Below are 13,832 nucleotides of genomic sequence, written 5' to 3'. Positions count from 1 at the left end.
CAGACAGAGAACAATGGAAACTATGCTCTCAGTCCTTGGAGTGAAAATAATGTTGAGTTTCCTTTGTTTGATGTTGACAGAGAAATTTTTAGTGATATAAGCTGAGTTGAGTTTATGGAAAGTTTGTTGTTGATGAAGAAGAATAGTCGTGGAATTTGTGTAGCTTCAAGTGGTAAATATGAGTTGGTGGAGCTTGTAATATTGGTGGTGGTGCGTCAACTATGGCTTTGGAGTTTGGAGCTTCTTTAGGAAAAAAATAACACTGCTTATGTAACGTGCTTCTTTAGTGAAAAAAATAACACTGCTTATATAATGCTAGTCCCATATTGATTTTATAAAAGTTGTATACATAGTTTATAAATATTTCTCATTCAATCTGTGTAATTAAAATAATTAATTATTAATATTTATTAAAAATTAATTAAGCCAAATCAACTTTAGAAAATTTCATTTTAAATAAATAAATAGATTTAAAAAATTAATAAACTATTTACAAGTCATTATATTAGGGACAGAAAAAGACTAAAACTTAAAAAATTCCGGATAGACCTATCCACACATAGAATTATATTTTTTAATTTATTTTGTTATTAATATATTGTGAGTTTTATATAGTTTTAACAGTAAGTTTAGATAAGATCTTAAAACTATAATTATCCTTGTCATAAATTTATTTGAATTTTTTCTTTTAGTTTTATAAAATATTTATAGTTTAAATAAAAAATATATATTTGAAGAATATTTTATTACAATATCCTAAATAAATATTAAGTATATTTTTGACGAATAATAATCACAAGGATCGGGTATTCTATATATATTTTAGAGATTTCAAGAATATGAGGAATTTAATGGGAGATATCCACATATTCAGTTTTGTTTAACGTGCTCCTATTTTTGCTCAACTTAATTTACTTAAAAATCTTCTAAATTGTAATAAAAAAGAAAACTCCTAAATTGATTGTGATTATTATTATTTGATTGTATATATTCACACAATGAGTAATGCCTCAAGGGCTGTGTTTGCCGTTCATCAGGAACAACCAGTTCCATCCCAATCCCAAGTATGTTTTTCTCATACCTCAATTTCTCAACATTAGCTTACTTTTACTATTCATATTCTGTTTTCCATGATTTAGGATCCATATTCTGTTTTCCATGATTTAGGATATATGGGTATAGCTCTCAACATTAGGTTACATTTATTCCCAAATAATCATAATTGTTATAAATTGTATTGAAATTTCTAAATTTCAGGTGAATTGTGATGTTTTTGGACCCTGAGAGTAATATGGTTGATTATATTAGTGAATTGCCTGACGACGTCCTATCTTATATTTTAAAAAGCATTTCATTGAAAGACTTGTTAAAAATCAGTATATTATCTAAAAGGTGGTGCAAACTTTGGACTCTAAGAAAAGATATCTATTTTGATATTTTCAATGTGTTTGAAGAGACGGTAGAAAAATTACTACAAACTGGATATCTCATTGATGTTCCTGATAGTCCTATGTGTGATGAAGAAACCGAGAAAGAACTACTACAAGCCGGATATGATATTCCCGATAGACCTATTGTGAGGAGACTCACTAATTTGAATACTATTAGAGATGAATTTGTAAAACGAGTTGATCAATTTGTTAAGAATTTTCATGGTACAAAGATTGATTCTTTTTTGGTGAAATTCTATTTGAATTGCGACCAAAGTGCAATTATTGATCAATGGATAACTTTTGCACTTGCAAGGGAAGTAGAAAGAATCGATCTACTCTTTTTAGGGTTGCCATATGCACAAAATAATCTACGGAATTTTTATAAATTTCCCTTAGATTTACTTTTGGAGACTAAAGCTTCAACTCTAAAGCATTTGAGTCTTGAATGTTGTCTTATTCGCCATCCCACTAACAACGACTTTAGTCCGCTAAAAAAATTGAGATTTCTTTCACTGAACCATGTGAAATTGGATGAAATCTTTATTGAAACTCTCTTATCCAATTGTGGTCTTCTTGAAGAGCTTCACTTATTTTCCTGTAATTTCACAGCATCAATGCCAAAGATAGTAAGTTCATCATTATTAATTCTCAAGATTATAAACGGCTATATTTCACCCCGCATCAACTCATTGGTGGAAGTAGACTTGACTTTATTGGATTGTCTTAAACTAACTTCATTGGAATACGATGGATATGGCTTGCATACCATGAATATTAATACCCCTATGTTGAAATGCATTGACTTCTTCATTTCATATGAAGAAGATTTGAACATATTTGATCTCTTTGCAACTTTTCTTCAACTTGAAACTATGCGTATAAACATAACATCCACGGTGAGTCATAAAGTATTGTAAGAGTTAATTTATTATATATGTTTTTTTTTTTGTCTTTTGAATCTTACATATTTTTTCTAGGTCATAACTTCCCTCAGTATAACTCAACCACTCAAACATCTTAAACGGTTGAACCTCACTCTTTCACGTGTGACTTATGACCTTTCGTGGATTTTAAACATCCTTCAAGCTTCTCCACTTTTACAAAAACTTTCAGTCATGGTAAGTGAATATAGTTAGTACACATGTTTTTGTTTTTTTAATTATTATTTTGTATAATTATCATTCTAATATAATATCATTCATGTTTTTTTGTTGTTGTCAGTTTAGATATCCAGAGTTCCTTAAACAGCAAAAAGATATTAGGGATATTGAAACATTTTCTCATGACGAGATCAAAGTTATTGAATTCCGAGGGTTTCTTGGCAATTGGTTTGAAATTGAATTTGTTATAAATGTTCTAAAATATGTTGAGAAGCTTGAGCAAATAGTTTTGACTCCATGTTCGAAAGCAGATGACCCATCATTAGATTGGATTTCTGATCCTGAGTGTTTTCAAAGTGCACGTGAAAGGATTAGTGAAAAGCTTCTTCAAAGTGAACAAGTTGTGGGGCGAGAAAAACTTTTGCTCCTATAACAATTTTGTGATTTTTTTTTTATAGTACAATTTGTTTTTATGGTAGGTACTTGTTTATAGAATATCGTTAACATTGGCCACACCTTTACTAATATTCATTTGATTATCATATCTTAGTTCAAAATACTTCCTATGTCGATATATTTAATGAAAACAATTTAAATTATGATTTAATTTACGTTTATGAACCTTAGTATAAGAGCTAACAATGACCTGCAGAAATTCAAAAATAGTTCGAGACTCTGTTTGATAATTAATTTCTTGAACTTGGTTCATTAATTAAATGAGTCGAACTTGAGCTCAAAATTAAGTTCGTAAAATAAATGAGTTGATTTGGAGTTATGTATAGTTTGACTCGTTTGATTCATGTTTATTTATTTGTTCATGAAAGACATCAAGATGTAGTTTTCATATTTATTTATATCAATTGAAAGATGATAAAATAAGAAAATTTCTTTAGCCACCTCCCTATGGGGGTCACCCCCAGCGGAAATCCCAAAATATCCCTGCTTCGGAAATGAACTTCCGAAGCGCTTTTTTTTTAAAAAAATTTCCATAATTCGGAAGTGCATCTCCGAAAACACCTCATGGGGGATGAATTCGGAAGTTCATTTCCGAATTATGCAGAAACTGTGTTTTTTTTTATGTTTTATCTAAAACAGTCTCGCATTTTAATTAAACGTAAACGCAAAAAAAAAATAAGCAACAGATAAACTGAAAATACTAATATAATAAATAAACAAAAAAAATAATAATCTGATGACAATAATATATACAAACCGAAACAAATAAAAATAGTGTGCTAAAGCTCCTTGTGCCATCGCTTCACAAATGCCCCCTGCATGCCGGTGCTGATGGTGGTGTAACCCGTCATGCAGAGCCCGCAAAGCCCTGAACCTCGCACATGGTCGTTAAACCACTCAGTTGTTGGTTTAAACAGACTAAATATCTTCCGAGCGTGGTTCACCATTTTCAACGGCTCTCGCTCCAGTTGAAAAAAAAAAACAAATAAACGACATATATTAAATAAGCGACATATATTAAATAAGCGACAAATAAACGGTTAAACTATAAAAAATGGTGACAATTAAACGGTTAAATTAAAAAAATATCTCTCCCTCCCAGATCCGCCGAGCGACGTGATCATGGTAGTGAATCAGCACAGAGGTGTCAAACGGCCCTCCCGGATAGCCGTCCTCCTGCTCATCCTCCTCCCCGGCTGGAGGGTCAACTTCCGGTACCCCCTCCGGCTCGTGGTAAGTCACTGCCGCCACCTCCTCCTCCTCCTCCTCCTCCTCCTCCTCTCGCTGGCGGGAAGAAGATGCCCGAGCCAGCCGACTCCTAGATCCTGAACCAGATGTACCCTCTACCACGTCCGCGGGAACTCGCACACGGCGTCCCCGGCCCTGCCCCTGTCCCTGGGTCAACGCCAGCTGCGCCGCCGCCCGCTCGCGTCTAGCCGACGCAGTCTAGAACTCTCTCCCCTGTCTGATGCGTGCTGGTTGGTTGCCTGACATGTTCCTGTAAACAATCGAAATCGATTAATATGCGAGACAAATGAAAAAACAAAAAAAAATGAACTTCTGGTACAGTTCGGAAGTTCATTTCCGAAAACTGGGATGGAGGTGTTTTCGGAAATGAACTTTTGAAACACCCCTGCGCAGACCTTCAATACAGCCTCCAATGGCAGACCCACAAAACCTAAACCAAAACTACTTTTATGCCTACTAAACATCCTAATATCAGTACTAACCTATCTTAATGTGATTTTTTCAGTTTCTAAACACCCTATTAGAGTTTATTCAAATAGATCTAAAACTTGAAAAAACAATGTAGAACTTACCAATTAGTGTTTGATGATGAGTTTGGAAGAAGACTTGGGAATGCTCTTTGATCTTACACTTGATTTTGGCAGAAAATTTGAAGAGGGGTTGTGTTTTGATTTGAGTTAGGGTAAATGAATGGGGGAGGGGGAGTGTTTTGTTAAATCTGCAGAACGCGCAGTATTTCGGAAGTTCATTTCTGAAATTCTGTTTTCGGAAATGAACTTCCGAAATAAGATAATTTTTTTAAAAAAAAAGGCGTTTTCAGAGATGCATCTCCGAAAACGCCTTTTTCTTGCATTTCGGAAATGAACTTCCGAAGTCAAGGGTAGTTTGGGTTTTTCACCAGAGGTGGACTAGAAGGTTGGGAGGTCTATAGAGAAATTTCCTAAAATAATTTACAAAATTGTCGATTAAAAAAATCCAAATTCAACGTAATAAAATATTTGTTACAAACCTAAGTTATTATATTTCATTATTTGCTCATATTACTTGCTTTTAATGATAATATCTTTAACAACAAATATTATTTTAAGATAAAACATATATTATATGAAAGCTAAAAATATTTTCTATATGTTTTATGAATACAATGAAAGTAAATAAAATTATTTTAATTGTCATATTATTCGTCAAAGTTCAACAATGAGTGTGTTTACAAGGTTGCTTCTTGAAAGCAGGTTACACAGGTCTGAATACAATCAAAAAACACAAAAGTGTTAATAGTAAGTTAATAAACAAAAGCTATTTGCTTGCAAGTTACAGAACAAAAGTTCCTTGCGTTTACAAAACTTTACAAAAAATGGATTAGAGAGTTTTGAGCAGCGTTTTAGCGTAAGTTTTGTAGAGAATTTGTGGGTTCTTTAATCTTCCAATTCTTCCTTTTATAGTCAAAAAGAAATCCGTTGGAGGGTAGAATAAGAGTACTTAATTCCAGCTATTTTGTCCACAACAGTCAGTGAGGGAGTGGTAAACAACATAGTACCATAATTCTATTCTTGCACCACCATATCAAGTAGTGGGAAAATTTGTACCTTGTACTATTTACTCACGTAAAATAATTTTGATCTTATATTCTAATATTCAGAGCCTTCTGATGGTTGGTGATGAAGCATGCTTATAAGGATCAAAACTTGAATCTTCAGAACTTCAGTGACTTCCGAACTTATTTTTCTAGAACCTTATCTTCAAAGTCTTCAGCACTTGGTCTTTAAAATCGTTGTCTTCAAAATTTTCAAAACTTGTTCTTCTAGAACATTGTCTTTAGAATCTTCAAAACTTAGACATACTACCTCCGGTCCTATTTATAAGAAAATATTCCTTTTCTAGATACATTGAATAAATAATGTATTTAGACAACATTTTGTTCAAGTACATTATTTATTCAATTCATCTAAAAAAGAAATCTTTTCTTATAAATGGGACCAGAGGGAGTACATAATAACAAAGCTAAAGAAGTCTTCAGAAGTTCTTCCAAAAAAGTCACAATCAGAAGCTTTATCAATAACATTCATTGTTGTTGTAGAAGCATTCAGTAACTTGACTGGGTATTTGTAAACACCACTTGTTTCTTCCAGAGTCATAGTGTGTTGAGTTCAGAACCTGGTGGCGTCACACGCCTTATCTCCAGAGTCAGAACCTGTAAGCAAAAGCTACACACTTGACATAAACCATTAGAGTACTAAATTGGTTTCTAATATATCATGTAATGTTAACATCAGAACTCAAGGTCAGATGCATAACCAAAAGTTTGTTCTTACAATATCTCCCTTTTGATAATGACAAAACCATGTATTTTGAAGAACAATTTATACTAGATTTAGTCACATAAAGCACATTCAGAGTTAGCTAAACAACTCCCCCTGAAATCTATACTCCCAAAATTCATCTTAGGTTGTTTAGAGGTTCCCCTTGAGCTCAAGGCTTATAAAATAATTTAGAAGTATAAAAAGGTACCAGTAAAAGAATACTTTCCTTGTTTGCAATTTCATCAGAGTCTGACTAGAAATGTATGGTTCTTCATCTGGGATCCTGACTTGTTATCAGAATATGAGGAAGTGTTAGAATTGAGTTATGAAGATGCACTAAGCAGTATAACATGTTTCATATTGAATCTTGACCTTGTTCAGAACTTCTGATATTTGTTGGATTCTCATAGATCTTGACCATGTCTTATGATTATCCTTTAATATCTCTGAGTTTTTCCTATCTAGAAAAGTTCAATGAATTTTTACAAAGTTCTCGAGTCAAACAGTGGTTAAAAGAAAAAATATCAGAACATGTATGGGAATGATCTTTGAGAATAGGTATATCAAAATCATTTTAACTCCCCCTTTGTCAGAAATCAAAATGACTTTAAACAAAAGAAATCAAAATCACTTTAACTCCCCGTTTATCGAATCATTTTAAAAGAAATTACAATAATAGAAGAAATAAACTAAACATAGGAAACATGCTAAAAGAAATAACTAAAAGTAACAAGTGAAATAAATCTCAATACAAAGTAAAATGAGGTTATTAAAATACATTGATCAATGCGTCAAACTTAGCCAAATTGTTTTTCATGAAAATTGTGCGTCTTCACGAGGTTCTTACGTCAATTATTTTAGATTGGGACACAATTTTTTTGAGTCATTTCTAGATTAAACTTAGAGATTGTTTGGAATCGCATTGAACAAGATTTCTACAGCTCATCCTCACACAGATGGACAAACGGAGGTAACCAACAGAACATTGAGGAATATGATTCGAGGTGTTTATGGGGACAAGCCGAAACAGTGGGATTTGGTTTTGTCTCAGGTTGAATTTGCTTACAACAGCATTGTGCATTTAGTTACAGGGAAATCACCATTTCTCTTGTTTATACTTTTGTAGCTAAGTATGTGGTTGATTTGGTTAAGTTTCCTAAGGCGTCTGGAATTAGACTGACTGTTGAAAATATGGCTAAGGAGATGGTAGTTGTTAAAGAAACTATCAAGGCTAAGTTAGAGGCTAATGGGTAAAAGAATATGGCAGATGTTGATAAACATATGAAAGTTAAAGTTTTCAATGTACGTGATGATGTAACAGTGTTTCTGCGTAAGGAAAGATTCCTAGTTGGTATTTACATAAACTACAACCGCACAAGTATGGACCGTTCAAAGTGACTTGAAGATCAATGATAATGCTTATTTGGTAGCTCTTTCGGATTCCATGAATATATCCTTCAATGTTGCTGATATTTATGAATATCAAGAGGCTCATTATCAAGAAGGCAACTCGGGGTCGAGTTCTTCAAATGTAGGGAGAATGATGTAGGAAGGTTGGTTGCGCATATCGATGAGGAAGTCACGCGTTGAAAAAGTTCGAAGGAATTTGGGCAAGTTTGACGACTGATATCAGAATGACTATAATTATATGTTTCAGGCCCAAAAAGAGCACTTTAAGATTGGTTTGCTCCGTGTCCAAGACAGGGATCAAATCCAGAACCTCTAGTTAAGAGGAAAGAGATCTTTGCCATCTCATCCAAGTGCTTTTGGGGTAGAAGTATAAGACTTTTTTTTTTTTTTTGATAAGAGATTTATAAGACATTTTGGTAGTAAAAGATGAGTATTTTTTTTATAGTACGTCCCTTTAAAAACCATAAATGAAGAGAGAGACATATGGAGAGTGTTGATTTCACACAAATTAAAGTAATATAAAAACGAGAAAAAAATAATATTTTTATTAAAATTCCTTATTAAAATTGGTTGATCCAATATTATCATAGATAGTTAGTAAATGGTAGAATTGGAAAACAATACTCCTACATTCATTCGTTCTTACTTCTTACTAGCAAACGAAAACTGCACAACCAACACCGTTACAAACATGCAAAACTTCAAATGGTCACAGAATTCAATTTAAAATTAAAAAATTTCAATAAATAATAAAAATGACATAAACATTAAATAATGTATCCTACAAATAAAATATGGTTGATGATGTCTTCGACATTGACATTCATGAAACGCATGCAGCAGGAACCAGGCACTTGGAAATGAAACCCAGCATTTTTTTCTGCACATTAACATTATTTAAATCAAATTAACGGATAACACAATTCACAACAAAATAATTTAAAAAAGTGACAAACCCGTTTGGTTGTACGAAGAAGCTCAGGAGGTATCTTATACAGATCCTCATCAACTGGTTTTGGATCTTGTTTGGAAGGTAACTGATGATGACCACTGTGAACGACGTCGTTTACATGTAACACCTTGTTGTTGTTCATTGTCTGTTTCCTGGGATGTTCGGTTACATCGTACACTTTCCACTGTTTTCTCATTGTTGTTTCTTTATCATTAACCATAGCATTCGTGTACCTTGTATCTTTTATTCTCATCGCCTGATGCACATAATAAATTAACCACAAACAAACTCACACTCTTTCTACAACATATAACTTGTTCTTATCCGAACCAAACAAAATGTACTAAGAAATACTATCAGTAATAAATAGGACCCATGTGTGTTATTCATATTTCATGTTCTCTCTCAACCATTATTACATTATTAACAATGCATCATTCAGTATCACTCGTGACAACATTTATTTCTGTACCACAAAAATTATCACTAAAAAATTACAAATTTGACTAATGATGATTATTTAATCATAAAAACTAATTAAACAAAAAGAGCATACCTACCTTTACAACTGGTTTTTTATAATCAACCGCATAAAGATCTTGTTCTACATGCATGTATGGATCAGTCTCACCAGATGAAGAACTATAACGAGTCAAACCAGCTTGTCTTGGATTCTCGAAATACTGAGTTATTGGCAACTCGTTTGCGAAATCCCAGTTCCCAAAAGCTGGTATTTGACCACTTGTCTTCCAATATTCCTGTCAATAAAAAACAAATATGACCTATCAATAATTATTCATCAAGAACTTTAACAAAACAAAAAGGGTGACTGAAAATAAGCTTACATCCATATTTGGATTCTTAAATCAAAACAAAGAGCTTTCTTCACGCAGAAATTGACCGTTTTCTAATGTTTTTGTTAGGAATGGGTGGGATTGAAACTTTTAAGTAAGAGTAAAAGATGATGTGGTTGGTTCCCAAGAAACATGAGACTAGGCTATTAAATACCCTGAGCAGAATTTGTAGATAAGGAATGTGAGCAACAGTAGGAGTGGTGTGGTGTGATGGGTTAAAGCTTTTTACTTATCAAGACAGAGAAACAAACAAAGAAAAAGGGTTCATACTTCATCGATCAGATTGCAGAGAAACAGAAACAGAAAGGTAATTAGTGAGATGATGTGAGGAAGGGAATGGGAAAATAGAGAAAGGAAACACTTTTATTTATTTATTTCATATATTTATGGATTACACGCTTTGTTTTACCTTTTACCCTTATAAAAAGGTTTTAATGAGGTTTGAAATGTTTCTCAACGGGTACACATGTTTGTATGAATGTTTTTTTCCAAGTTTAGTAGCAGTAAGTTTGTCATTTATTTAGTATAAATTTGATTTGATTAAATTATAATAGAAGCTGAGATGATGCTGCTAGATGGGTTCAGTTTCATTTATCGATGCAATATATTATTTAAAAAAGAATAGAGTCAATAGTAGGTGGCATAGTGTAAGTTAGGTCGGCGAAGAAAACGGAGTACTAGTATTAGATTTGCACAAGAAATAAACTGTATAGTCAAAGAAGACCTAATGAGTCAACACCATAACATTACTTAGACGGAAAAAACATTGGCCAAAAAACAAAAATCTAGGAATAAGTTGCTTGAAAAGTGAAAACTTGGAAACAAAGTCATGAGAAGCAGGGAACATGGATGAGTACAAAGCGGAGTGTGAAAAGGAAACATTGTAATGTATCCATCCATCCATCCATCGAGCCTCGTGTAATATTTGATTTTTTTTTCTTTCAAAATTTGACTTATACCAACAAGTCCATACACAAAATTAGTAAGTACTAACTCATCTCATTGCCAATGCCAACATCAAAGCATAGAAACATGATGTGGAGCCTCTAATTAGCAACTACTAGTACAATTCAATTTTAGAAACATGATGTGGCTTGTGTAGTATTTTATTTATAGAATTTTTTTTATTGAACCTCCAACTTTTTTTATTGCCATAGCTGAAATTCTCTAAAAGCACTTTACTTCATAAATACAACTTCGAAATTAAAAAGAAGAGTAATTTTGGAGATGCATTTTCAAAATCATTTTTTTTATGTAAAAAAAAAAAAAAATCAGAAACACATTTTTGAAAACAACATTTTGAAAATGTATTTCCGAGATAATGCCCGTTTTGTTGTTTAAACAAAACAGCCTCCCTCCATTTTTATTTACCTTAAATCTTTTAAACACTCCAAATTACTTCTCAAGCATTTGCGTAAACACCAAAGGTAACTTCAAAGACCATCAAAGGCTACTCCAAAGGCTCACAGACCACTTCTAAAGCACCGCCAACAACACCTCAAATTTGTAAGTTTTTCAAACTTTCAATTTAGGATTGAAATTGATATTAGGGGTGTTAGAAATTAGTATAATTTAGTATATTTAAGTTATTATATGTCATTGGATATATTTAGATAGGAAAAATGAAATTTTGATGCACTTATGGTAAGGTTTTAAAGTTCTACAAAATTGGTGTTGCAGGGGGTTTCGGAAGTGCATTTTCGAAAACACGTCCCTGACCAGTTTCGGAAATGTACTTCTGAAATATACCCAAAAATGTTTTTTTTTATTTTCTTGATTGTTTCGCATTCTTATGGAATTCATTTTTTTCAGGAAAATGGCAGGCAACCCGACTCAGACAGGACAAAGAGACCTAGACAAGGTAGGTTAGACGCGAGCGGGCGTCACAGCTGGCAGCAACACAGGGACGAGGTAGAGTATAAGTACCCGTCCAAATGGATGAGGCTGGTCCCTCATTTGGATCGAGGAGTCGGTTGGCTCGGGTGTCTTCTTCCCGACAGGAGGAGGTACGGGAGGAGGAGAAGGATGTAAGATACCAGGATGATCAGGAGATACCTGATGCTGGCCCTCCGCACGGGGAGGAAGAGGAGGATGGCTTTCCGGGGGGTCCTAGCCCTAGGGACACTTCTGTGCTGATTTACTACCACGAGCACGTCGCTCGACGTGTCTAGGAGGGAGAGGTATTTTTTTATTTAACCGACTTTATTATTTAACCGTTTTTTATTTAGCTTTTTATTTCACATTTTCTTCACGGTCGAATTAACAATATTTTTTGTTTTTGTTTTTGTTTTTGTTGCAACAGGAAAGGGCAACGCTAAAAACGGTGAACCACGCGCATAATATTTTTGATTTGTTTAAACCAGAGGCGCAGTGGTTTAATGATGTGGTGACTGCTTCCGGGCTCGGTGGGTTGTGCATGACCGAGTACACCACTATCAGCCACGATATGCAGGGGGCTTTCGTGGAGCGGTGGCATAGGGAGATGTATTCTTTCCACTTACCGGTTGGGGAGTTGACGATCACCTTACACGATATTCATTGTCTGCTCCACCTGTCGATCAGAGGGAGACTGCTGCACCATTCCTGGATACTAAGGGTCGAGGCGATTGAGTGGATGGTCGACTATCTGGGTATGTGTCATACCCCAAAATTTTCCCATCATATTTTGGCTCACATAACTTTCAACTGCTCAAGACTATACAAGATTTGGGCACACTTACTTGTCTCCTTAGCAACAAGCCTCAACTAGGGTTTTGTTTCTCTCCAAGTAAAATCAACTTCTTATACCTCAAGTGGACCTCATGGCCTCTCACACATCTCAAATGATCCTCATGCGAATTTTCAAGCTCTGATTCATGTTAGAATCCCATTTGTGCATAGTTTGTATATATGTTTTGTGGTGTTTCTGAAACTCTTGTGCCAAATTTGATTACTTTTTGATATAATAGTATGTAAATAAATAAATTTATGTTTATTTTCTAAATTAAGTTAGTTTATTAACTCTTGTTATGTTTTCTTTAGGTTTTAACAATTTTTGGACAAGATGGAATGAGAAGATTGATCAAAACAAGCTTGCAATGAGGTTGGAATGCAAAAAGAAGAATTTTTGTGCAAGGAGGTCCGCTCAGCGGAGTCCAAGCGGACCCAGGCAGTGATGCAGCAATTTTTTTCATCAGCAAGTCCGCTCAGCGGAGCTGAAGCGGACGTGGGCAGTGAAGAGCAGAAAATTTACCTCCGCTCAGCGGACCCTCTCCGCTCAGCGGACCTTGAAGACAAAACAGATATTTTTACTGCTCCGCTCAGCGGACCTGCTCCGCTCAGCGGACCTACTTTTTCAACTTTTGTTCTTAGCCACATAAAATTGATGATTAAGCATGGTTAGCTTTGTTCTTATCATAAGACACATTTGGAAAGAAAAGTTAGGGCAAGAGAAGAAGAGAAAAACCATTTTTAAGAGAAAATCAAGATTTCCAAACATCTTTCTTTGATCTTCTTGAGTTTGATGTCACTAAATCTTGGTTTGTTGCTTGTTGTTGAAGCTTCCATGGATATGGAGGGCTAAGTTTCATCTTGTGTCAAGATTAGAGGTAGTTAGTTTGTAAATATGTACTTTCTTTGATCTATTATGTATGAACTTGGTTAATGATTAATACATGGTGAATATCTTGTTATTTATGTTTCATTTGTTGTTTTGGATCACTATTGAGAGATATGTTTCAAAGCTAGACCTAAAAGATATTCATCTATCAACAAACAAACTCTAGAGATAGATTTGTGAGTTGATATTCACAAGTATCAAGCTTTTAAGATTATCATGTTGATTGTCGGCATGAGAGATCATCTGACGGTGAATATGATAATAATCACGATATTGCTTTAGAGATAAACAGTATCGAGAGGATACGTGATTGTATTAACCATGAATAGGTTCATATATATAATCTTTAGAGTACATATGAAGCAAACTAATGAACACTAATCTTGACACAGTTTTACCAAATCGTTTTTAAACCTGAATTTATTGTCTTTAATTTCTTTTAATGCTATTTATCTTTCATGATACTAAACACATCCAGAGC

At 34.0% G+C, this 13,832-nt stretch overlaps 2 protein-coding genes across 2 annotated transcripts; one reads left to right on the top strand and one right to left on the bottom strand.

Annotated features, from left to right (window-relative positions):
• Window positions 1-996: 996 nt before the first annotated feature.
• Window positions 997-2,545, top strand: LOC131612891 (F-box/FBD/LRR-repeat protein At5g44980-like). Its single transcript, XM_058884638.1, has one exon. It carries the CDS (start codon window positions 1,268-1,270, stop codon window positions 2,348-2,350), a length of 1,083 nt encoding a protein of 360 aa, XP_058740621.1. The 5' UTR covers window positions 997-1,267; the 3' UTR covers window positions 2,351-2,545.
• A 5,854-nt stretch (window positions 2,546-8,399) lies between these two features.
• LOC131612889 (uncharacterized) lies at window positions 8,400-10,223 on the bottom strand. The gene is made up of 4 exons (XM_058884637.1): window positions 9,745-10,223; window positions 9,460-9,657; window positions 8,904-9,155; window positions 8,400-8,827 (listed from the first exon to the last, which is right to left on the bottom strand). Exons 1-4 carry the CDS (start codon window positions 9,748-9,750, stop codon window positions 8,771-8,773), a joined length of 513 nt encoding a protein of 170 aa, XP_058740620.1. The 5' UTR covers window positions 9,751-10,223; the 3' UTR covers window positions 8,400-8,770.
• Window positions 10,224-13,832: the final 3,609 nt, after the last annotated feature.

The sequence above is a fragment of the Vicia villosa genome, linkage group LG6 (genome assembly GCF_029867415.1).
Source record: "Vicia villosa cultivar HV-30 ecotype Madison, WI linkage group LG6, Vvil1.0, whole genome shotgun sequence".
Lineage (NCBI taxonomy): Eukaryota > Viridiplantae > Streptophyta > Magnoliopsida > Fabales > Fabaceae > Vicia > Vicia villosa.
Note: the sequence above shows the minus strand (reverse complement) of the source record. Positions and strands in the feature narration are given on the sequence as shown.